The 24,727-nt window shown below is 39.5% G+C and overlaps 1 protein-coding gene across 3 annotated transcripts in view; it reads right to left on the reverse strand.

Annotated features, from left to right (window-relative positions):
• Positions 1 to 2,103: 2,103 nt before the first annotated feature.
• LOC122560473 (protein tweety homolog 3-like) overlaps positions 2,104 to 24,727 on the reverse strand; it is a 307,798-nt gene continuing 285,174 nt past the window's right edge. For 2 of the 3 annotated variants that reach the window (XM_043711111.2, XM_043711110.2), the window contains one exon: positions 2,104 to 6,400. Coding sequence is in view for 2 of the 3 variants with exons in the window: in XM_043711110.2 (XP_043567045.2) it covers positions 6,335 to 6,400 (66 nt within the window). In the remaining variant the exon portion in view is untranslated. Of the gene's footprint in view, positions 6,401 to 23,427; positions 23,537 to 24,727 lie in introns of all 3 variants that reach the window. The other variant, XM_043711109.2, reaches the window with a different exon arrangement.

Genomic DNA, 24,727 nt, shown 5'->3' on the forward strand with positions numbered 1-24,727 from the left:
CAAAGTGCTCACCTACCTCCAAATCTAACACCTGGCCAGGTTCATTACCGAGTACCAAATCTAATGTGGCCTCGCCTGTCGACATACTTTGTCAGGAAACCCTCCTGCACACATTGGACAAAAACTGACCCATCTAAAGTGCTTGAACTATAGTATTCCCAGTCAATATTTGGAAAGTTAAAGTCCCCCATAACAACACCCTGTTACTCTCGCTCCTATTGAGAAATATGTTTGCTATCCTTTCCTCTACATCTCTGGAACTATGTGGAGGCCTATAAAAATTTCCAACAGGGTGACCTCTCTTTCCCTGTTTCTAACCTCACCCCATACTACCTCAGTAGACGAGTCCTCAAAAGTCCTTTTTGTCACCATAATACTGTCCTTGACTAACAATACCACACCTCCCCCTCTTTTACCATCTTCTCTGTTCTTACTGAAACATCTAAATCCCAGAACCATTCATGTCCTTGCTCTATCCATGTCTTCGCAATGGCCACAAAATCGAAATCCCAGGTACCAGTTCATCCGCCTGATTCCAGATGCTCCTGGCGTTGACGTAAACACATTTCAAATCACCTTCCTGCTTGCCGGTGCACTCAAGACCTTGAAACCATATTTCTGACATCACTACTCTCAAGCTCCTGCATACTGCAGTTACAATTCAGGTTCCATCCCCCTGCTGAATTAGTTTAAACCCTCCCAAAGAGCATTAGCAAATTCCACCCCTTCCTCCTGCCCTTCTGGTTCAGATGTAGACCATCCTGTTTGTAGAGTTCCCACCTACCAGAGTGAGCCCCAATTATCCAGGAATCCAAAACCCTCCCTCCTGCACCATCCCTGTAGCCACATGTTCAACTCCTCTCTCTCTCCCTATTCCTCGCTTTGCGAGCACGTGGCACGGGCAACAAATCAGAGATAAAATATTCTAACTCTAAGCTTCCACTCTAGCTCAAGTTTCTGCCTTAAATCTCTCTTCCTATCTATGTCGTTGGTGCATTTATGGACCATGATTTGGGGCTGCACCCCTTCCCCCTCAAGGATCCTGAAAACATGATCAGAGACATCATGGACTCTGGCACCTGGGAGGCAACACACCAATTGAGTGTCTCTCGTTCCCACAGAACCTCCTATCTGTCCCCTTAACTATGACTAATGCTTTGCTCTTCTTCCCCAATTCCTTTCTGAGCAACAGGGACAGACTCTGTGTCAGAGACCTGTACCCCATGGCTTATCCATGGTAAGTCCCCACCCCAACAGTCTCCAAAACAGTATACTTGCTGTTGAGGAGAACGGCCACAGGGGAACCCTGAACTGCCTCCCGGCTCCCTTTCCGTCCACTGACAGTAATCATCTATGTTCTTCTTGTATCTGAGGTGTGACTACCTCCCTGTAACTCCTCTCAACCATTTTTGGCAATCTGCAAATTGTGGGTTTTGTGTAATTGGTCTCCCAAGATGTTACATTAATTTTAGCCCTTAGTAGGGGGTAACGTTTCAATACTTAGAGCTTTGCATAGGTTGCTGCTTCTAGTATTAATTTCTCTGCTAAAGTTGAAACACAGAAAGAGGAGATTTGTAACATACTACTGCTCCTAACGGTTGAAGCCAAGTCAGTTTAGTTCAATTTATACATGTCTAGAGATTGAGGAGGTAAATTAGTGTCTGGGCAGAATATTCCTCCAATGGAGCAAATGGGAATGACATACGCCCAAGCATTTATTTTTTCATCTGACATTGCTGAAAAGGCATATGTTTGTTGGCCATACTTAGTTGACATTAAAGAGCTCCAGTCCATGCAGTAAAGGAAGCCCACCGGGCTTCTGACCACAATGGTCCACAATTTAGACCCCCGCCATTCTTCCACACTCAAAGCAGAGGTAGTGACAGTTAGGGAATCTTGAAACAGATGGTGCCCTATTACAGCTTGTTCTGTTAAGGGATGGATGGAGTCTCAAGAAATGCTTTTGAAGAACAACTTAAGCCACATCACACCCCAGACTGATTGAAAATATCAGAATACAAGTAGTTCTAGAAGGAGAAGTTGCCCAAGTATAATCATTTTATTAATTTGATAGAACCGGGATAAATGACCCAAGTACAACTGGCAAGTCCAACAAACTTTATTAGTTTTAATTTTGAAAACATTGAGGTCAAGCTCATGAAAACCACAGGTTTGACATTTACAACATTTTACTCATTGGAAAGAAAAGATTTCATTTTTTTTTAAATGTTATAAATCTATTAAGAGCTGGAGCAATTTTTAGCAAAAATAATAAAAAGAGCAATAGTACACAGGATCATTCAATCATTTCTCTTAAATGAAAATGCTGTTTTAAAAACAGGCTCCACAAAACTACACTAGTGCTAAATACTACAATTACTGGTTTTAAGTTACATATTAAGTAAAAGTTAAAGCTGTATGTTACACAACAAATAATCTGAAATGGTTAAAAAATTGCATTAAAAGGCAAATTACATTTCACCAATCAATGCCCCATTGTTCGTGCACAAGATATTCATTCACAGATATACCTTTCTACAAATGATAAAATTTCTATTAAAACATTTAAGGATTGTCACACTAATACAACAGAGTAACTCTGATTCACAATGTAACTAAATCGATTATACAGGACTCAAATTGTTAAGTTTCACCCACCAGCATTTTCCAATCATTTCAGATGTAATTCACCAATGTGTGAAAGAAAATTCCAGATAAATTTTTTTGTTGGAACTAAATGAAACTAAAGAGCTAGATTGAAATAAAAATAAGCCTCTTTTAAAAAGAAAGTTTAGTGTAAACAAATGAGTATTGCTGGACAGGGGAAATGCAGGAAAAATTGAATGGGCTGAACTGTGGCTGCACTGGGACAAAGCTTTTACGCTTAAGCTTAAAAATCAATCAACTTCTGTGCAATCATCACTTTGTACTAAATGTAACAATTCCATCATTGCTGTAATGGCAGGTTTCACATTCAATGTAACTAGTGAGCAAAAACATCACCCAATAAAGGCACATCATGTCACTCTGCAACCTTGTAAAAACAAAGCCAATATCAAATAACCCAAGCCTTCTTTGGCTACACCAATTCCAATCTCGTATCAGCAGTCAACCTTAAGGCCTTTTGAAAATAGATCCTTTTACTAGCAAACCTATTATTTTCCACTCATTTTTGTACAGTTAGTTAGTGACAAAATATATTTAAATGCAGGGCAAACAGCCACATATCTTATGAATTTTGTTCGAAATTTCAATTAGCCACAGTCACAAATTAACATGTTCATTTGAAATTGAACTTGGCAAAATGAAATGCTGGTTGGAAATTCAAACATCTATCAGAACTTGAGTCCCCATGCTAGCAAGAATACACATTAAGTACTACATAAAGAGTATGGCACTACAAGGTTAAACCTGCAATGCTTACGAAATTCACAGCAAATATCTTACAATCACCATAAGGTCCAGGTTGATGGTCAATGTTTACACCCAAGTGTCTCCAGCATTCACATTTTCAAGGTTGCATGGTTGATATGTGCTTTCCAAGGTGTAAAAAGATAAACTGTGGAAACCCACGTTTCACAGAATTAAAGCGAGATTGTGCTTCTGAAAATGGTCAAGAACAAGTGCATTCTTGCAGTTGAATACACCAATCTTCTCTTGATTATCCTGCAGAGAACAAGTCAGGCTCAGCTGAATGAAGTGGAAAACCTGTCCAGTATGTTGCTCAATGGACAAAATTTCCAAAACAAAAAGAAAACTTTATAAATCCCAGTATACACCGAATTCAAGCTCATTCTTCATAATTCCCTTCCCCAACTTCCAAGTAATATACAACTAATACATTTCCTGTGAGTTTTGTTTTATATTTATCAATAGTGAAATTTAGACATTGCTTTTATAGTGAAGAACTATATCTTGCTGCCGCAGAATGTGGCTCAGTTTATTTTTTGAAGCACAATTTGAGGGTGCGTCACTCTAATTCAGGACAAGTGTCAGTGTTGTAGCAAACGTTTGTGCATAACCATTCAGTTTCTGAAAAGCTGAATCAGACTGCAAGGCAGAGACCTACATAGGAGAACATTGGTTGGTGGTAGCTGGGCAAAGCAATGCCTCATCATAGAACTGGAGGGAAGACTATGGAAACCAAAGCAGATGATGATGTAAAACACAAGATTTACAGCAGTGAAAACTAATGTTTGTACTTCAATTACTTGGACAAATTTCATGAATTTCAATTCCAGATTTCACTTTGGTGGATAACAAATCACTAGATGTTTCAAATCTACATTAGAAATGCTCCACTTTGGTTAGCATGATCAAGACTGCAAACAAAAAGTAATAGAACTGGGTATCAAGTGGTTAAACATGGTTAAATTTGTTGCAGGTTATCGAACAATTCTTCCCAAAAAAGGATTTTAAAATATCAACATTCAAATTATTCATTCTGGCATACACAATAAGTGTTCCTAATTTGTTTTTTTTTCTCAGAATTTAATCCACGAGATTCTGGAAATCTAACAGCAGCACTATAGTCTCCAAGTATAGATTACTCTTTAGATTTAATATCTAAATGTTAGGAAAAAAACCAAATCTTCCTGCAGCTGTGGTATCATTAAAATTAATTCACATTTTGAATACTTTGCACAAGAACATATTAAACATAGAGTTGGTTCAGAAGTTAGACATTTGGAATGTTTCATTCAGGTTTAAGTGAAATCTGTGACATGTTATTGCTCAGCTGTCAAGAACATTGAAGTAGAAAGTGATTTATTTTTCTGAAAGAATCTTCCAGAAGTTAGAATTCTTACTTAAAATTTGAGCATTTTAATTCCTTTTGACACTACACAAAATCAAAGTTGGAATGTTTCATTCTGAATCTGAATGACAGAACTGCCACATTGTGTTCTTTAAGCAGCTGATTAGATTGTTAAACAGCACCATCGTTAAACATCAGCAGAATCACCGAACGGTGGATTGTCATGATTCAGGCTTGTGGTTACTCTTTTTCCACCCCCAAGACTGCAATAAGTAGTGAGGAAAAAGTTTTAAAGGCTATAATTTATCCAGTAAAAGTAAATAATTCAATTCTTGTTATCATACAGTACTACTTAAACCTTGTAATATTCCACAAAACTGAGACTTAGAGGAAATGCAGCTATTCTATAATCTGCAAGGATGCTTCATCCTCATGTGGTTAGATACATTGATATGTTTCCAGCAATGTACAACTTTGAGCCAATTAAAATCAGATAAACTGATGTATAAAAAATGACTGTGCAAGTTAAAGCACAAGAAATTGCACCTTAAATACAACTAATAAAAACAGTAGCTAAACTATAGGTACTGCGTCTACTGTTTAAAAATTAAAAAAAACAAAATTAAAAAAAAGAGTACTGAAGGATCTTATGTGCAACAGATTAAAATACTTATCAAGAAATACTGAAAACATGCACTTGCCAGGACGGGAAATTTTTTGATCTGATTTTTTTCAAAGATTAGAAACAGTTTCTAATCCAGAAGACATGCATTTTCAGTGATAACAAAAATCAGATTAGCCATGTTGATTACTGATCAGTGACCTACATTTTGCTGGCTTTCAGAGGTGATTTAGTGCATTTTCCCAATATTTTGCACAACTCCCTGTGGTAATAAATACCCTCTTCACAGGTATCATCCCCATTATTTCAACTTAAAAGTGGTTAGAAGTAATATTACAACCACATTGAACCTAAAAGACCACAGGCTTCACCATTAATTCTGTAATGTCTCTCCACATTCCTCTTTCAAAATCTTAGGGACGCCACAATACTTTGCACTTTTGGCAATCACAAACAAATAATACCATCATTGCTTCTGTTAATATGTTGGCATATCCTCTTGTGAACTTATCCAGATAAATAAAAACATTGTCTTGTTCTGAATTATTGTTTATTGATCTACAGCGAATGGTGCGCTTTACAATTATTACAATGTGAAAACAACCTGACACATTTTATCGTGGTTTTGTTCATGGTGATAGACTGGTGCACCTATATACCCTGGCATCCCTGTTGCAATATAGAAATGAGAGAACCTTAAATTGAAGCAAACTGGAATGATGTAAAATGCAATATTGGGACTGATAAGGTTGTGCAGCATCTACAAATCTGATGGTACACATCTTCTATGCAGTCTTTCCACAATTTAGTTTGGCAAAATTATTCATTCCTAGTAACCACTAATCTACTTTTGCTGTACAACTGATAGAATAGTGCTGTTCTCATTAAGTTAGTAAAACTGTATTAGTGGCATTGGACATGCGGAAGTTCCAGTTTTTTCCTTTTCTCCTCAAGTCTTAGTGGATGCTGTTGGTTTCAGGCCTGTTTGTGGCGAGGTATTTGGCTCTCATGCTGTTCGAGTACTGTGAGGAAATAGGAGAGTCCAAGTTAACAAGATATTAAATACTGTGTAAACTTGATGCACATCTATATCACCTTCATAAAAATACAATTTCCCTCAATTCATGGGTTGCAAATTAGCACAATTCAAAGAACCAACAACCCAGCCTCTCTGAGGCATCATTCTGAATATTGCCTTAACCACCAAGATGATGTACAACTGATAGAATAGTGCTGTTCTCATTAAGTTAGTAAAACTGTATTAGTGGCATTGGACAAGCAGAAGTTCCAGTTTTTTCCTTTTCTCCTCAAGTCTTAGTGGATGCTGTTAGTTTCAGGCCTGTTTGTGGCGAGGTATTTGGCTCTCAAGCCATAACATCCAAGTTCAACTCATTACATTTGCAGATAGCAATCTTCACAGATGTTTGAAATTATGGACAGATGCAACCAAGAGACTGTCATATAAGCAACTAAAAGGTTTGTGAAACAACATGTTTAGCCACATATAGTTGTGTACTTAGTGTCACCATGCTCATTAAAATGGGCAGTGAAAGGCAGTAATTGTACCAAGGCCTTGATAAAAGTCTGCTTAGGAGAGAAAGTAGAACACAAGTTGGTAATTACTTTTCTCAGAAGGACAAGACAAGCAGAGACTATCTTGAGATGCTTGCATGGACAACTTGCCCCACAAATTGGTTCAGCTTTCAAATACCAACAGAATATATTCATAGAGGTACCTTCATAGTTCAATAAGCATGTGCAGTGGAGGTGGAGTGGGGTGGGAAAGGAGGCAAAAGGAACAAGAGGGATACTACAAACAATATGCTCAAACAATAATTGTTTTTACACCAACAATCAGCATGCAACCTTCTCCCATACTTGTGCTGACTGTTTTTGGAAATGACAAAATGAAAAGATTCAATAAGTAGAAGATCCTGATTCAAAAGCTGTTGTTCCATTAAATATAGAGAATCCAAAAGGAGGATTACATTATTGATTCTCCACACTGTGAAAAGCTGTCAACTGACATTTGCTTCGGTAATTGTAGCTCACCAAATGGAGTGTTAAAATGATGATCAAATAACTGTGGAAATAACTGGAAATAACGAACTTGACAGAGATACTATGGTTAAGGGAAAGTGCTTCAAATTATTAGAGTGCAGTTTACTAATAATTCATCAAAACAAATGAAGAATTAAATAAGTAAGATGTCACAGAACTGGAGGTTTCTCCTCTGCAATTCAAGAACGAATAATTATACATGGACATCATAAGTAGGACTTACCACTCATTCCAATAAAACTCCTAGAAACAAAACTATAAACGTGTGGAATTAATATGAAAGTACTGATAAATATTGACAAATAAACTGACTTAGATCAGTGACCACACTAATAAGTATTGACTCATACGTAATGAATTCAGTGTCTTATAAAGGTGATCTGTTTTCACACCAGCATCTGTAGTTACACCTGTAGTTACAAGATCGACCTAGCAAATTCAAGCAAATACTATACTCACAAAACAAATCACTTGCAATGTCATACATTCCAGGGTGGAAAAAAAAACAACTTTGTAGAAGCTTAAAATGTGGTAGCATGACATTTCAAGGAAAAATTGTTCACCGTTAAAATTTTCTTTGGTAATGCTCAGTGTTTTTCACAGGAACAACCTGGTGCCCTTTCTATAAAAGGCTTGATTTGATAGACAAACAGGTCAGAGATACTAAAGTAGGACTTTGGTTTTGGTCTTCAGAAAAGTTAGGAAGAAGAAAAGAGCAGAGAAGGCAGACACGAAGATCCAATAAAATCAGCATCACAAAATAATTTCCTTAGTTCAGCAGTCAGAAAATTGAGACAAGGTTATCTGAGTTTACAAATTTAACAAATTCCTCAGTACCAGGAGCTATTATTATTTTCTCATTTTATTGTGGATGAAAGCTTGTTGAAGAGCCCAAAGTGATTTATTTTAACTGCAATATGTTTCAATGAACTAGACGTCACATTATACCTATATTTGGAAGTTAAATTTCAACTTTTTGGAACTGTTACAAATTGGTTTGAGACAAGACAAAATGACTTAAGTGGGCAATACCACAAATTGAAGGTGAAAATAAAAGAATGATGCCAGGGTATAGTGGGATGGAGTCAAGGCATCATAATTTATTACAACTGTAGGAAGATATTGACAAATACAAAGTACCAGACATTCGATCGTGGCTGTCACAGACAGGTTAATATTGAAAATCAGTCTTGGAAATACATACTTGAATCAGTATTTCAAGAGTGGTTCCAAAGCTTCTGGAAATTACTCCATGTGAAGCAGCGAACTCTCCTCCCCCATCTCTTTTGTGAAGATTCTGGCTCGTTTCCCAAAGGAACAATCACAAAGAAGCACTGAGAACTACTAAATAATTACATGTGCTACTGCTGATTGCCCCCAAGAACCAGTGAATCCAGCCTGACCCCTATTTTAAATCTTAAATTCAAAGGCAATCACAGGACTCAAAATTGTGTATTCTTTTACTGTCCTTTATGCAAGAAATTAATCCTTTTTAATTTTGCAGTATGACCATATGCTGGATATCACATCTTTTATTGACAGGTGAAGGAAGTGGGCAAAAGTTTGGCAAATAGCTGGGGGGGGGGGGCACGCTGGCTCAATGGTTAACACTGCTGCCTCACAGCACCAAGGTCCCAGGTTCGATTCCAGCCTCGGGCAACTGTCTGTATGGAGTTTGCACATTCTCTGCGTGGGTTTTCTCCGGGTGCTCCGGTTTCCTCCCACAGTCCAAAGATGTGCAGATCACATGAATTGGCCATGTTAAATTGCCCATTATGTAAGGTGCATTAGTCAGAGGGGAATGGGTCTGGGTGGGTTACTTTTCGGAGGGTCGGTGTGGACTTGTTGGACTGAAGGGCCTGTTTCCACACTGTAGGGAATCTAGTCTAATCTAACTCGATCTTATTTCCAATGGTCTTATCATTTTTCTCAGGGTGACCAGGTATTAAATTGGGGCTTGGCATCTGGGAGAATTCCCACAGATTAAGAATAGAATAGAAATAGGGAAAGTAAATTATTCCTTCAGTAGCTATTAAACAAATACTAAAAGTTCTCTTTCTTAGGTCTTCAGTACTAATATTTGACATCAGTACTTTTATTGAACAGGGTAAGATCAGATCTGAGAAGTTAAAGGCAGTGTCATTATAAGAATGAAAAGGTGTAGTTTCACACTTGGAAGTGGAGTTCTGACAAAAGTTAGGGAACCAGAAATGACAAAACTGGTGGCAAAGTATCCAGAAGAAGAAAGTGAGAAACTGAAACAGACAAATTAACATTAGAGCAGCAGAGATTAGGACTGAAATTCCAATATTAAAAAAAGGAAAGAGGCAGCTAAGAATGTCAAAAACAAAAGTGACTGACTTCCAAGAAAGGTTAAGCAAGAAGGAGTTTAAATTGAAGTAGCTCAAGCTGAAGGGGAGAACTCCAACATGCCCAATGAAGGAGGCATTGTTGAAGGTACCTCAGACTTAAGGACCAGAGTAATGAAGTTTGCCCATTTACTCCCTAAATTTGAAGAAGAGGTGACTGTTTTCTTTATCTCTTTCAAACGGCAGTCAGCACAGTAGTTAAAGTGGTCAGTTCAACAAATTAAGCTGAAAGGAAAAACTCTCAAAATTTACTTTCTCCCTCCTGAGGTAACTTCAACCAGCCATGATGCAACACAAGGATGTCCCAGCCAGTTATAAAGGAGTACAGGTCGAGAGTCCAGACTCTTAGGAAACAGCCTGACTGACATACCTGGAATCTGAACACCATCAAGCTTATAGTCTGCAGAACAGTAGTGATACCAACCTTCTGTACACAAAAGGGACCTTGAACTACTTAAGTATCGCCAGCAATTTCTGCAAAATCTTGCAAATCTGTTGGCAGAATAGACACCGTGATAGCAATGTCCTCTGTCCGGCCAACATCGCCAGCATCAAGACTCTGGTTATGGACAATCAGCTGCACATGGTCTACATGCCCAGCACAAGACTCCACAAACTCTCTCCCTTCATTAAATCTTGAACTGGCCATGCTAAATTGCCCATAGCGTTAGGTACATTAGTCAGAGGCAAATGGGTCTGGGTGGGTTGCTCTTCGGAGGGTCGGTGTGGACTGGTTGGGCCGAAGGGCCTGTTTCCATACTGTAGGGAATCTAATCTAATCTAATCTAAAACCAACAGTTGACAGGAGGGCAGAGATATCTTCAAACATTTCACTGAAAAGAAATATATCCCAACCAACTCACGGGAATCTCTGACGCAAGACAGACCAAACTGGGGTGGAGAGAAGGATTCACAAAAAAACCCACAAATTATGTGCATCTCTAAAGGTTCAAAGTGAAGGTTAAGTACAAACAGCAGAAGGAGTGTGTGAAAACCTGAGCATCCCATTGACTCGCTTCAGCAGTCACCACATGCCCCACACCTGCGGCTGGATTTGCAGACCCAGCATCCAGACTGTTTAGTCACTTCGAGACCCATACTCTGGTGTGAAAGCCTTTGGCCTCAACGGACTGCTTAAGAAGGCAGCAATGAATTTGAACATCTTAAGTAGCTTATTTTTGAGCAGTAGGACTTCAATTTTTGAAAATCTTAGAGGTAATTCTTCTCACGGAATTCAAAGACTCAATGTACCATTACAAATCTTTATCAATGTAGAGAAAGTAAGTAATGGGGTCAGCCATTTTGCATTCTGACTATGAGTTAACACAGAGGGTCATAAACCCCCTTTCAATCCCCCAATCATGCATAAGACAGACAATTGACAGAAATATGATGGGTGGAACAATACATACAGTTCCTTCTCACAACTCTTTGGATTTCTTTTGTGATGACATGATGTTGTCTGCAGAGTGTTGGTTAATCATCAAGTCAACAGCTGATTGGGTGGGCCTACATCTTTTTTTTGCATAAGTTTCTTTTTAAAGAGTCTTCAAGTTTTACCTTTTCTCACACACACACACACACACACACACACACACACACACACACACACACACACACACACACACACAGCTTGTTTGTAGGCTTTTGGATGTCTCTGAGTGCACTGAACTCCGCTCCATGACAAACTACAGTTGGACCAATTTGAAGGCTGCCAATTAGCAGTTTGGGCTAGATTTTCTAATTTTGTACAGATTGACACTCTATTAAAGAAGAGAGCTCTGCACGTCTGAGAGGAGATTCTGTTCAGATCTCCCTCAGATGTTGGATGGGTAGGAGCCATACTGCCATGCTGACAGTTCTTTTGTAGTTTAAAGCTGTCAGAAGGTAAACCATGCCTTTTTTTCCACAGCAGTCAGCTGCTATATTTTGAAACAAAGGTCTTCACAGCCAACTTGACTGCTACTGCCAAACAGTAAGTATATTACGCAAGTGTGAGGTTAGGGTGCTGGGAGGGTGAACAAACACATGGGTGGTGGTGGGGGTGAGTCAGGGTAAGGATCCAGGTGGGCAGAGTGGGGAGTGAGAAATTGGATCATGCCAGGACCATGGAGGGTTGCAAGTCAGCTTCCAGGAGCTTAAATAGGGGGGATGCTGAAAGGGGTCTGGGTGATGCGAAGTATGAAGCGTTGAAAAATTAGATTATGTATGTCGTACTTTTAACTGTTCCTGAGTAACTAACTGTTGATCAGAGTTCAGAACAAATACAACACTAAAAGACATTTGGCTAAGTACATGAATAGGAAGGTTTGGAGAGATATGGGCCATGAGCAGGTGGAACTACATTGATTTGGGATTATGGTTGGCATGGACTGGTTAGATCGAAGGGTCTGTTTCCATGCCATATGACTCTATGACCAGCATGTTCCTGTGAGAAGCTGATCAGAGTTCAGGACCAATACGTTCCTATGAGGATGAAAGATAAGGATGACGAGTTTGAAGAACACTGGATGACAAGAGATATTGAAAACAAGTCAAAAAGGAAAATAAAATGTATTTAAGGTTTAGAAAACTGAAATCAGAATGGCACTTGATGAACATTAAGGAATCAGCAAAGAACTTCAACAAGCATCTGGAGGCTAATAGGGTCCATGAAATGTCCTGGGCAAGTAAATTAAGAAAAATCCCAAGGCATTTTATTTGTATATTAGAAGCAAGAGGATAGCTAGTGAAAGGTAGATCCACTCAAGGACAAAGTAGGGAATTTAAGCATGTTGCTGGAGGAAGTGGGTGAGGTCCTTAATGAGTACCCCGCAATGGTTTTCACCAAGGAGGAGTACACGGATGATGGTAAGATCAGGGAAGGGTATGTTGATATTCCAGGGCATGTTGATATTAAAGAGGAGTGGGTGTTGGGTGACTTGAAAAACATTAAAGTAGCTAAGTCCTCAGGGTCTGGTGGGATCTGTCCCGGGATACTAAAAAATAGCAAGGGATTGATTGTTGGGGTCTTTGCAGAGATCTCTGTACCCCATTCAGCTACACACAAGGTCCCAGAGGACTGGTTAATAGCAATGATTTCCTTTGTTTAAGGGCAATGGGAATAATCTGGAAATTATAGGCTGGTGAACCGTACATCAGTGGTAGGAAAATTATTGGAGAAGATTCTTAGGGATAGGATTTATTCGCATTTGGAAAAGAATTGGTTGAATTAGAAAAGAAGTTTTAGAAATCAACCTTTCTTTTTCAAAAACCCTTTTTCAAGATGGTAGATGTAGTCTATATGGATTTCAGTAAGGCCTTTAATAAGGTTTCACATGGTAGGCTGCTCTGGAAGGTTAGATTGCATAAAATCTGTCAAATTGACTATGCAATCAGCAATTGGTAGGAAGCAGAGGGTAATAGTGGAAGGATGATTGTCAGACTGGAGGCGTGACATTAGTGGAGTGTCTCAAGGGTCAGTGCTGGCCCCATTAATGTTTGTTACCTCTATCAATGATTTGGATGAGAATGTACGAGGCATGATTAGTAAGTCTGCAGATGACACTAAAATAGAAGGTATCATGGACAGGTATCAAGGAAGGTTATCAGAAATTGCAGCAGGATCTTGATCAGCTGGGGAAGTGGGCTGATAAATGGCAAATGGAGTTTAATAGAGATAAGTGTGAGGTCTTGCATTTTGGAAAGTCAAATCAAGGTAGGAGTTTCATGGTGAATGGTAGGGCCTTAGGGAGTATAATGGAACAGAGTGACCTTGGAGTTCAGGTACACGGTTTCCTGAAAGTGGAGTCACAGGTAGATAGAGCAGTAACAAGGCTTTTGGCACACTGGCCTTCATCAGTCAGAGCACGGAGTATAGAAGTTGGGAAGTTATGTTACAGTTATGCATGATATTGGTGAAACTGCACTTGGAGAATTATGTTCAGCTTTGGAAGGAGGTTACTAAGCTGGAAAAGGTACAGAAAACATTTACAATGATGTTGCCAAGACTCAAGGGACAAGCTAGGACCTTTTTCTTTCGCGCACAGAAGATAAGGGGGAACCTTATAGAAGTGTATAAGATCATGAGAGGCATGGATAGGGTGAATGCACTCAGTCTTTTTCCTAGGGTTGGGGGATCATGGACCAGAGGGCATTAGTTTCCGGTAAGAGGCCAAAGAATAAGTGGGAACCTGAGGGCAATGTTTTTACACAGAGGGTGGTACGCATATGGAATGAGCTGCCAGTGGAAGTGGTTGAGGTGGGTACATTAACATTTAAAGGCATTTGGACAAATACATAGATAGGAAAGGTTCAGAAGAATATGGACCAAATGCAGGGAAATGGGGTTAGCGTGGATGGACATTTTGGTCGGCATGGACTAGTTTGGCCCAAAGGGCCAATCTCCATGCTGCAGGTGTCTATGACTTTAGAATGTACTTATTAAGGACAGTCAGCATAGTTTTATGCAAGGGAAGTTTTGTCTCATAAATTTGATTTGAGTTTTTTGAGGAAGTGACAAAGGTAATTGATATGGGTAAGGCTGGGGATGTTGTCTTCATGTGATTTGTACTATTAAAGATATGGTTTGGATGAAAATGTAGGTGGTCTGATTAGTAATTTTTCAAACAACACAAAAATTGGTAGAGTTGTGAATTGTCAGAAAGTTTTACAAATGATATAGCAGGATAAAGACCAGTTGGAATGTTTAGTCAAGAAATGGTTGCCCAGTGCAAAAAGGAAGCATATAATAAATAATAGGACTCTTAGGAGCATTGATATACAGACCGATTTTGGGTTATAAGGCCAAATCTATTGAAGATGGCAACGTAAGTGAATAAGGTGGTAAAGAAGGCATATAGCACGTATGCCTTCATTGGTCGGGGCACTGAGTATAAACGTTGGCAAGTCACATTGCAGATATATCAAGACTTTAGTTTGGCCACATTTGGAGCACTGTGTACAGTTCTGGTCACCACAGCATAGGAAGGAAGTAGAGGCTTTGGAGAGGGTTCAAAAGAGATTTACCAGGATTGCAACGTATTAGCTTTAAGGAGAGGTTAGACATACTTGGATTGCTTTCAGTACAGCACTGGAGGCTGAGGGGTAACCTGATAGAAGTATATTAAACTATGAGAGGCATGATTAGGTTGGATAGTCAGAGTCTCTTTCCCAGGGTGGAAATGTCAAATACTAGGGGGCGTAGGTTTAAGGTAAGAGGGGGAAAGTTTAAAGGAGATGTGTGAGGAAAGTTTTTGCGCCTGAAATGTGCTGCCAGGAGATGTGGAAGAAGCAGAGATGATAACAATACTTTACAGCAAATGCAGACAAAGACATGAATAAGCAGGGAATATAGATTTACAGACCATGTGGAGGCAGATGTAATTAGTTTAGAATGGCATTGTGCGTGGTACAGACACGGTGGGCCAAATGGCTTGCTTCAGTGCTGTACCGTTCCATCTTCTATTTTACTTAATTGCTTTGGAAGCTCTAAAGTCTCAAATTTTAAATGAAAAATTTCAGCGGGTTCCAGGCATTGAGGAATTGCTCAGCAGAATCTTCCATTTGGATGGAGGTTTGCTCGCTGAGCTGCAAGGTTAGTTTTCAGACATTTTGTCACCATAGTAGGTAACATCATCAGTGCGCCTTCGGGTGGTGGCATGGCCTGCTTTCTATTTATGTGTTTAGGTTTCCTTGGGTTGATGTCATTTCCTGTTATTTTCTAACAGGTTGGTAAATGGGATCAAAGTCAATGTGTTTGTTAATATGAGTTCCGGTTGGAATGCCTTGCTTCTAGGAATTCTCATGCGGGTCTCTGTTTGGCTTGTCCAAGGATGGATGTGTTGTCTCAGTCGAAGTGGTGTCCTTCTTCATCTGTATGTAAGGATACTAGTGAGAGTGGGTCTTTTTTTTTGTGGCTAGTTGATGTTCATGTATCCTGGTGGCTAGTCTTCTGCCTGTTTGACTAATGTAGTGTTTGTTACAATTCTTGCAAGGTATTTGGTATATCAATGACATTAGTTTCGTTTGTATAGAGTCTTTCAAGTTCATTAGCTGCTGTTTTCGTGTGTCGGTGGGTTTATGGAGTACCATGATGTCAAGAAGTCGGAGTAGTCTGGAAGTCATTTCCAACATGTCTTTGATGTAGTGGAGAGTGCCTTGGGTTTTTGGATGTGTTTTGTTTGCTTGATTGGGTTTGTTGCTGAGAAATCTGCGGACTGTGTTCATTGGGTACCCATTCTTTTTGAATACGCTTGTAGAGGTGTGCTGCAGTGTGTGGTGGCTCGTTGAAATAATGTTCTAATGCAGCTTTGTTTCTGGGTGTTGGGATGATTGCTTCTGTAGTTCAGTATTTAGTCCGTATGTGCTGTTTTTCTGTAGGCGCTGGTTTGACGTTCCCCATTGGCTGTTTGCTCTACTGTGCCATCTAGGAATGGCAGCTTTGACAAAAGGTCAGTTAGATTCGAAACATCACATCTTTTCTCTCCTTACAGATGCTGCTAGATCTGCTGAGATTTTCTAGCATTTTCTCTTTTGGTTTCAGATTCCAGCATCCGCAGCCATTTTATTTAATGGCAGTTTGTTGTTGTTTTCCTCCTCTTTAGTGAATTTTATGCCAGTAAGGGTATTAGATTACTTACAGTGTGGAAACAGGCCCTTCAGCCCAACAAGTCCATACCAACCCGCCGAAGCGCAACCCACCCAGACTCATTCCCCTACACCTAACACTACGGGCAATTTACGCCAGTTCACCTAATCTGCACATTTTTGGATAGTGGGAGGAAACCGGAGCACCCGGAGGAAACCCATGCAGACATGTGCAATGTGCAAACTCCACACAGAGAGTCGCCTGAAGTGGGAATTGAACCCGGGTCTCTGGCACTGTGAGGCAGCAGTGCTAACCACTGATGGACCATTGTTGATGGTCTTGAAGGTTTCCTCTAATTTGTTTCATTTAGTGGTGACGAAGGTGTCATCCACGTAGCAGACCCAAAGTTTGGGTTGGATGGTTGGCAGAGCTTTTTGTTTGAGTCTCTGCATTACTGTCTCTGCTAAGAACCCTGATATTGGAGATCCCATGAGTGTTCCACTGGTTTGTCTGTAGGTGAAGTGGGTGGTAAGGCATATGTCCACTAGCTTGATGATGTTGTCCTTGCTGATGAAGTTGGTGATGTTTGGTGTATGTGTCTTTGATTGTTCTAATTGTGTGGTCAGTGTTTCCTTGGCCAGGTTGATATTGATGGATGTGAACAGGGCTGTTACATCAAAGGAAATCATTATTTCATCCTCTTCTATCTTGGTGTCTTTGATGGTGTTCAGGAATTCTTGGGTGCAGTGGATGGAGTGGCATGAGTCTTCTACGAAGTGTTTTAGGCTTTGGTGTACTCCTTAGCCAATTTGTAGGTTGATGTTCCAGGTAGTGAGACTATGGGGCTCCTGGTTTGTGAACTTTGGGTAATCTGTGAAAGCATGGTGTGTTGAATCCGTCTGGTTTCATTTTTTGCAGAAACCAACATTTACCAACAGGTGGTGGTAGAACCGACCCAAAAACTAGAGAATCGAATCACAGCCCTACTCAAAAAACTTCAGAAATCTGGAGAAATAAATAAGACTGACTTCCAAAAAATAAAAACAGATGGATCCAACACACCACGCTTCTACGGATTACCCAAAGTTCAAAAACCAGGACCCCTGCTCAGACCCATAGTCTCACTACCCAATGAATACAGTCTGCCAATTTCTCAGCAACAAATCCAAATAAGCAGACAAAACACGTCCAGAAACCTAGCCACTCTCCCCTACATCAAATACATCTTGGAAAGGACTGTCAGACTACTCAGACCTCTTGGCATCATGGTAGCCCATAAACCCAGCAATACACTAAAACAGCTGCTAATGAACTTTGAAGACCCTATACAGACAACAAAAACAAAACTAATGTCATTTACAAAATACCTTGCAAGAACTGTAACAAACACTACATTAGACAAACAGGCAGAAAACTAGCCACCAGGATACATGAACATCAGCTAGCCACAAAAAAAATGACCCACTCTCACTAGTATCTGTACATACACCAGTTCATCCATCCTCAGGCAAGTCAAACAGAGTCATGCACGAGAATTCCTAGAAGAATGGCATTCCAACCAGAACTCTATTAACAAACATATTGACATGGGTCCCGTTTACCACCCCCCCCCCCCACCGAGAAAAATAACAGGAAATGATGTCACCACAAGAAATTACATTACTATCCCAAGGAAACCTAAGCACATAACTAGAAAGCGGGCCATGCCACCAACCAGGGGCTCACGAATGATGTTACCTACTATGGTGATAAAACGAAACTCAGTTCAGCGATCAAACCTACACCCAGAACCTCAACTATAGTTACAAATTTTCTCAAAACTCGTTAATCTTCAATTTCCTTAGCAATTGCTGTAGAGTCTGCTAGGATGGGGATCCTGCAGTGTTCTTTCATGCAACTCTTATTTATGAGGCAATAACAACTATCTGACCATCAGAAAATCTGCCTGCTTAATGCAAAGCTGTGCTGCCACTCTGTCTCAAAGTATCCATTTTAATATTCCAAAAAAGCAACAATCTTGTGCAGCTAAAGTGTGTATAACACAATTCCACTTGATATTCACTTGTATTTTAGCTGTTTGGGGAATGTCAATTCCATTCTTCAGTCTATTGTCCAAGAGAAAAAAATAAATATAGTCCCTTATAGTTGGATGCTATCCCCCTTTTACAGAACATGGTTGGATGCCTAAAATGTGTTGCCTGGGGATGTGGTAGAAGCAGGGATGATAACAACCTTTAACAGCAAATGCAGACAAACATTTGGTTTTCAAGAAAAAGGAGACAGGAGCATGTGTGCCTCTGCATTGTGTGCCTGTCTGTGGTGACAGTCTGGGGGTGGCGTTGGGATTTTCTGGAGAGGAGACTGGTGTGTAAGGGGAGTGAAGGGGTTGTGTGCATGTTGACTCTGATGCGATGTATGGTGCGCCTGTTGCATGCATGTCTGTGTGCGCACGCCTGCATGGGTGTGGCATATCTGGTGTGTCGTGTATGAGGGAGAGATGGGCGGAGGTCCATGAGCCAACATGTTACCCTTATATTTATTTTCTGGGCCCTGGCCAGCAAAACCCATGAATACATTTTATTTTAAAGTCTAATTTAAAATGAATAATATTAACTATGAAGGATTCAATTTCATTAATTTGTAAGATCTCATACAGTCCAATTTATACACAATATCCCACCAAAAATGATGAGATATTCTATTTTAGGAGATTAACATTGGCCAGAACACAGGGAAAGTTTTCCTGGTTGTTTTGGAAAATTGGCCCAGAGGAGATTGGGAGAGTAGGCAGGGCACATTGGGGTTAAATGCTTCAATCAAAAGACTATATGAAATAGGAATAACACAGCTATTGTTTTAAAAGTAATCCTGAGTCATAATACAGGAGTCCATTTGGCAGTCTCTGTGTTCGCTCTTTGAAAAGGTTAGACCCATTCTGCTGTTCATTTCCCATTATCCAGAAGCTCCCTTTTGAAAGTTGTCGCTGAATCTGTTTTCACCATTGTTTCAGGCACTACATTCCAGATCACGTAAAATCTTAGTTTGAGTTGAGAAGAATGACAGAATATCTAATTGAGATGTACAAGATGTTAAAAGGGATTAACAAATTAAATAGCGAGTGGATGCTCCACAAGGGGAAATAATCTAGGATGAGGCCTTAGTTTATGTTCTTGATGTTGTCTGGGAATTCCTGTTTTGATTGTATGGAATGTTTGAATCCACAGATAAGATGTTCCAGTTTTTGTTGAAGTTCTTTAGCCAGTTTGCGATGGAATTCCTGGAAATGCCACAATGGGTCTAAGTGGCGTGTCTGGTTTGTGTCCCTTGGGTAATCTGGAGTGTTGTTGCTTTCTGGTTTCATCCTTTGTAGGTCAATCCTGGTTATCAGCCAGTTTGTTTTATAGGTTTTGTAGTGTGTTGTTTACTCTATTGGTTAGCTGTGGCATGGGGTCATACTCCCTCTGTAGGTAGGTGTCGGTATATGCAAGTAGTTTCTCTGCTTTCTGAATATATTCAGTTTCGTCCACACCCACAATCACAGCGAGAGGTCATAGTTTTAGGCTAAAGTTTGGCAAATTTAGAACAGAGAGGAGGAGGAATTACTTCTCTCACGGTGGCACAGTGGTTAGCACTGCTGCCCCACAACGCTAGAGACCCGGGTTCAATTCCTGCCTCAGGCAACTGTCTGTGTGGAGTTTGCACATTCTCCCAGTGTCTGCGTGGATTTCCTCTGGGTGCTCTGGTTTCTTCCCCTAGTCCAAAAATGTGCAGGTTAGGTGAATTGGCCATGTTAAATTACCCGTAGTGTTAGGTGAAGGGGTAAATGTAGGGGAATGGGTCTGGGTGGGTTGCTCTTCGGAGGGTCGGTGTGGACTTGTTGGGCCGAAGGGCCTGTTTCCACACTGTAAGTAATCTAATCTAATCAAAAAAAGGGTCATCAATCTGTAAATCCACTATATCAGAGTGCAGTGTACACTACTACACTGAATAAACTTAAGACGACAGGTAGAGTTTTAATTAGCAAAGAATTAAAGGGTTAGGAGGAGCTAGCATGGAGTTGAGGCCGGAGGCAGATCAGTAATGATCTGGTTGAATAGCAGGGCAGGCTTGCGGAACGCAATGGCCTACGCCCAATTGGATTTCATTCATTATGTTCCCCAGGGATCAGTATAAACACCCTTGTTTTTCTGAACATACATTAATGATCTAGATCTTGGTGTGCAGGGAACAATTTCCAAGTTTATAGACAACAGAGAACTTGGAAGCACAGCTTGGCCAATGAAATAGACAAAGTAGAACTTCAAAAGACAGTGCAGTTAGTGGATAGTTGGAAAATGGCATCTAATACAGAAAAGTGACAAGATGATGCCTTTTCCTTAGAAGAAAATGGATAGACAAAATAGAATAATTCTAAAGGGGCTGCAGAGACAAAGCAATCTGTTTGTACATGTGCACAGATTACTGAACATGGCAGGACATGTAGAGGCAGCATTTCATAAAACATACAATATCTTCGACTTTATTAATAAAGGGCACAGAGCACAACAGGAAGGAGGTGATGTTACCTTCCTTGGTGGACCTCAGCAGTGGAGAACTTTGTTCATTTTAGGGTGCCACACTATAAGAAGGCTGTGAATGATCGAGAGCACGCAGAACAGATTTACACAAATGGTTCCAAGGACGAGGATGTTCGGTTATGAGCATAGATTGGAGAAGTTGTTCTCATTGGAAAAAAAGTGGTTACAGGAGAGCTGAAAGAAGTTTTCAAAATCATAAGAAGAATGGCTAGAGTAGATATGGAGAAATATTGCCATTTATAAAAGAATCAAGATCAAGGTGGCACAGATTTGCAAAAGAAGCAAATGTCATGTGACAAAAAGCTTTTCTACACAAGTATCCTTCCGGTCCAGAATGTACTGCCTGAAAGTGCGGTGGAAGCAAGTTTCATGGAAGGATTCAAGAAGGCATTGAATAATTATTTAAGTAGAAACAATACGCAAGGTCTTGGGGAAAGAGAGGAGAATGGCAGGAAGTCATCATGCTTATTCGGAGAGCCTGAAGAATGACAATAGGTCTCCTTCTGTGCTGTAACACTAGGGTTGAATGAGTTATTCAATAATCTCAAGTGAGATTCCACTTCATTTTGTTTTTTCCTGCACTGTATGGCTAGTGCTTCTTAACTTCCTTCAGTGGTTACTTGGAATAGTTCCTGTTGCTGTTTTCTGCAGCCTTGACCAAAGCATATATCATAACCAAAACTTCCAAGTGGGGTTTGTGCAATGTCCCAACATATTCTTTAGACTTGCACTCAATGTGGCTACGGATCAGATTTTTATTTTAATTTGCTTAATCCTTTTCAAATTCCTGTGTTAAAAAGGAAAAGAAAATCAACAATAAAATCCTTTCCTTAATTATTTGACTACATACTCAAAATGTTATACCCCAATGTCTTTTTAGGCTGATTAAGCAAGTAAATATTGTAAATAAAGTGCAATTGGAAGCAGTGATATCTATTATTTACTGCATTTTGCACATTTCCCTACACGTTAACCAGAAGGCAACATATTATAGTGGGCACTATAATTTAGCTGATGTATAAACCATGCCCTCACTATCAATTCTTTCAGTATTGCAATAAAGAAGATTTTTCACCAATGCAATTTATGTAAAGGTGTGAACTTTAGTTTTCAAGATGCCAACACATGACAAAGTAAATTTCAGTTTCCATTTGGAACACTATTCGGGGAGGCAAGGGCTTATTGGTATTAGTGCTGGACTGTTAGTCCAGAGACCCAGATAAAGTTCTGGGGCTGAATTCAAATTCTGCCACGTACAATTTGAATTCGATATAAAATATCTGCAATTAACAGTCTAATGTTAACCATGAATCCATTGCTGATTGTTGGATAAACCCATCTGATTCACAAATGTCTTTTAAGGAAGGAAAGGTCTGGCCTACATGTGTTTCCAGACCACAGCAATTTGACTCTTAACTGCCCTCTGGGCAATTAGGGATGGACAATATATGCTGGCCAACCAGCGATGTCCTCATCCCTTGAATGAGAAAAAGGTGCAGCACAGGATTTATTGCAGGAAATCAGAACCACTGTTATTGAAGAAACAACAACTAAAAGAACAAAATTTGAAGTGTCTTTGAAAGATAGCAGTATCATTATGTTCCTCCTGTCCAAATTTTGCATTTTCACAAATCACAAGTAGAAAAACATGGAAACAAAACATTTTATAGCATTTTCTAAGCAAACAAAAAAAATTATAAAATTAAGATCATTCTGGTGCAACAAAAGGCTATCACAGTGCTCAAGTGTTCAAGCTATGTTTCCGTGGCCACCTACATTCTCTGCATTCCTTGGTGTGCATACAAGCATATAACAGGGATGTCACATAATTGGTATCATAAATTAATGATCTTTTAAACATTTCTTTGAAGTAATGGCCTCATCATGTAATCTAACCTTTAGTGAAAGATGTCAGAGGGGTTCTTGTTAAAAAAACTTTGGTAAGGATAGTACAAAGTCAACAGTACTTGCACTAATCCATTTGGTCTAATGATAAAATAGTAAGGTTTAACATAATATTATAGCCTTCCTGTGGATCTTAACTATGAGTTTTCGAAATGACAAGGATATGTTTCCCATATCAATGCATCATATCAAAATCACTACTGTGACATCCCTACTAATGAGTGGGATTTGAAGCCACACTCCATTGCTTATCCATGCTATTCAGCAAGGTGTCATTTTTGAGAGCTAAAAGCAACAGTGACATAGGATATAAACTGCATCATGATGTTTATTTTTCTGTGCTAATTAGCAAAACGTATACTTGAAAGAGAATCAGAAGCCATATGGATTGGAGCAACAAAGCAATGCTCCAGCGTCCATTTAAGATGCTGTGCTGACTAAAGGGTGCTATTTTTGAGAATCAGAAGTGGGGGAAGACTTGCTCATTCAAAATAATATTTAGCAGGGTGAATATTTAAAAAAAAAACTTAAAGCAATAGGGAATGGGATAAAAAGCCATATTTCAGTACCTGTTCTGGTTTGCTGCCTTCTTTACCAGTAAGAGTTCGTTCTCGCACTGTTGTGGTTCTTTGGCTGCCAGCTCAGATGGCTGCCATTGTCCAGAGCAGCCAAATATAGCTGTAGCATTGCAAGAGAGAGAAATACAGGGCAGCCTCAAAAGAGAAATCCAGTGCAAGCAAGTGTAAAGGGGAGAACAAACCCACAAAACACCCAGGAACATTCCCACGAAGGGGGAGGGAACACAGGAACAAGTGGGAGCACCACAACTTATAAAAATTTTCATGTTATGAATATCTCAATCAACATAATAGCATGAAAAACTCAGCAAATCAAGCCCACTCCTATTTCTCTTAACTTAATGTAATATTTCACGTTAATTCTGAACCAAGCAAACTTTAACCTTTGAGGACTGTAGAATTATGCACCATAGCCATTAACAGATCACAGTCAGAATTTTCATAATTCAGTGAAATTGTGATGAAGGCTCTAAAATATTTTGTTTTTCATGAACGTGAATTTTGAAAAAAAAAAGCAGAAAACATGTTTTGTTTCTGAAAGTAGTTATTTCGACCACAAAAGAATCCTCTGTTTAAAAAATCTCAGTGTTATTTTGCATTAGAGCACAATTAAAAGCGATTGAAAACACAATATTTAAAAAGCAAGGAAGTGAAAAACTCAAAGGCCTACACACATGCTTACTGGAAACAGACATTAGGTAAGTTTTCAAAAATAAACATCTGGCAAAATCAGTGACTAGTTTATATTTTGATTGGGATCCATGTGCATATGTAAGACGTTGCTTGGATTATGATTCAGACATTTCGGAGGCTATTTAACCTTCAATCTTGTTCTGCCAGGCAATAAAAACATTGCTAATCTCTACCTCAATTCCACTTACTTACCATTTCTCCATATGACTTGAGACTCAAGAAATAACTATCAATTCAGACTTGAAAATTTCAATTTGTTCAGTATTTTCAATCTTCTGGGGGGAGTGTATTGTAGATTTTCACTACCCTGCCTGTGATCTCTATTTTCACTCAAAATTGGCTTAGCCAATTTGAAGATAATGTCCCATTGCTCTAGACTTCTCCAGGCACAGAAATAATATCCCATCTGTTAAGAAATAACTCCATAACCATTTTAACTTGAGAAGATTCTAGACCAGCTTTGAAACCGATCACCGTAACTTAATCTTTGAGCTCACAGTATAATTCTGGTGAAAATGTATTAACACCTGCTTCAAGATATATTTTACCCAAGATGTTGCATCCAAAACTGATTAGATGCCTCCTGACCTTGGCTCTG

Source organism: Chiloscyllium plagiosum, unplaced genomic scaffold (assembly GCF_037043375.1).
Source record: "Chiloscyllium plagiosum isolate Xiang-an unplaced genomic scaffold, Cpla_swu_hap1 HiC_scaffold_20, whole genome shotgun sequence".
NCBI lineage: Eukaryota > Metazoa > Chordata > Chondrichthyes > Orectolobiformes > Hemiscylliidae > Chiloscyllium > Chiloscyllium plagiosum.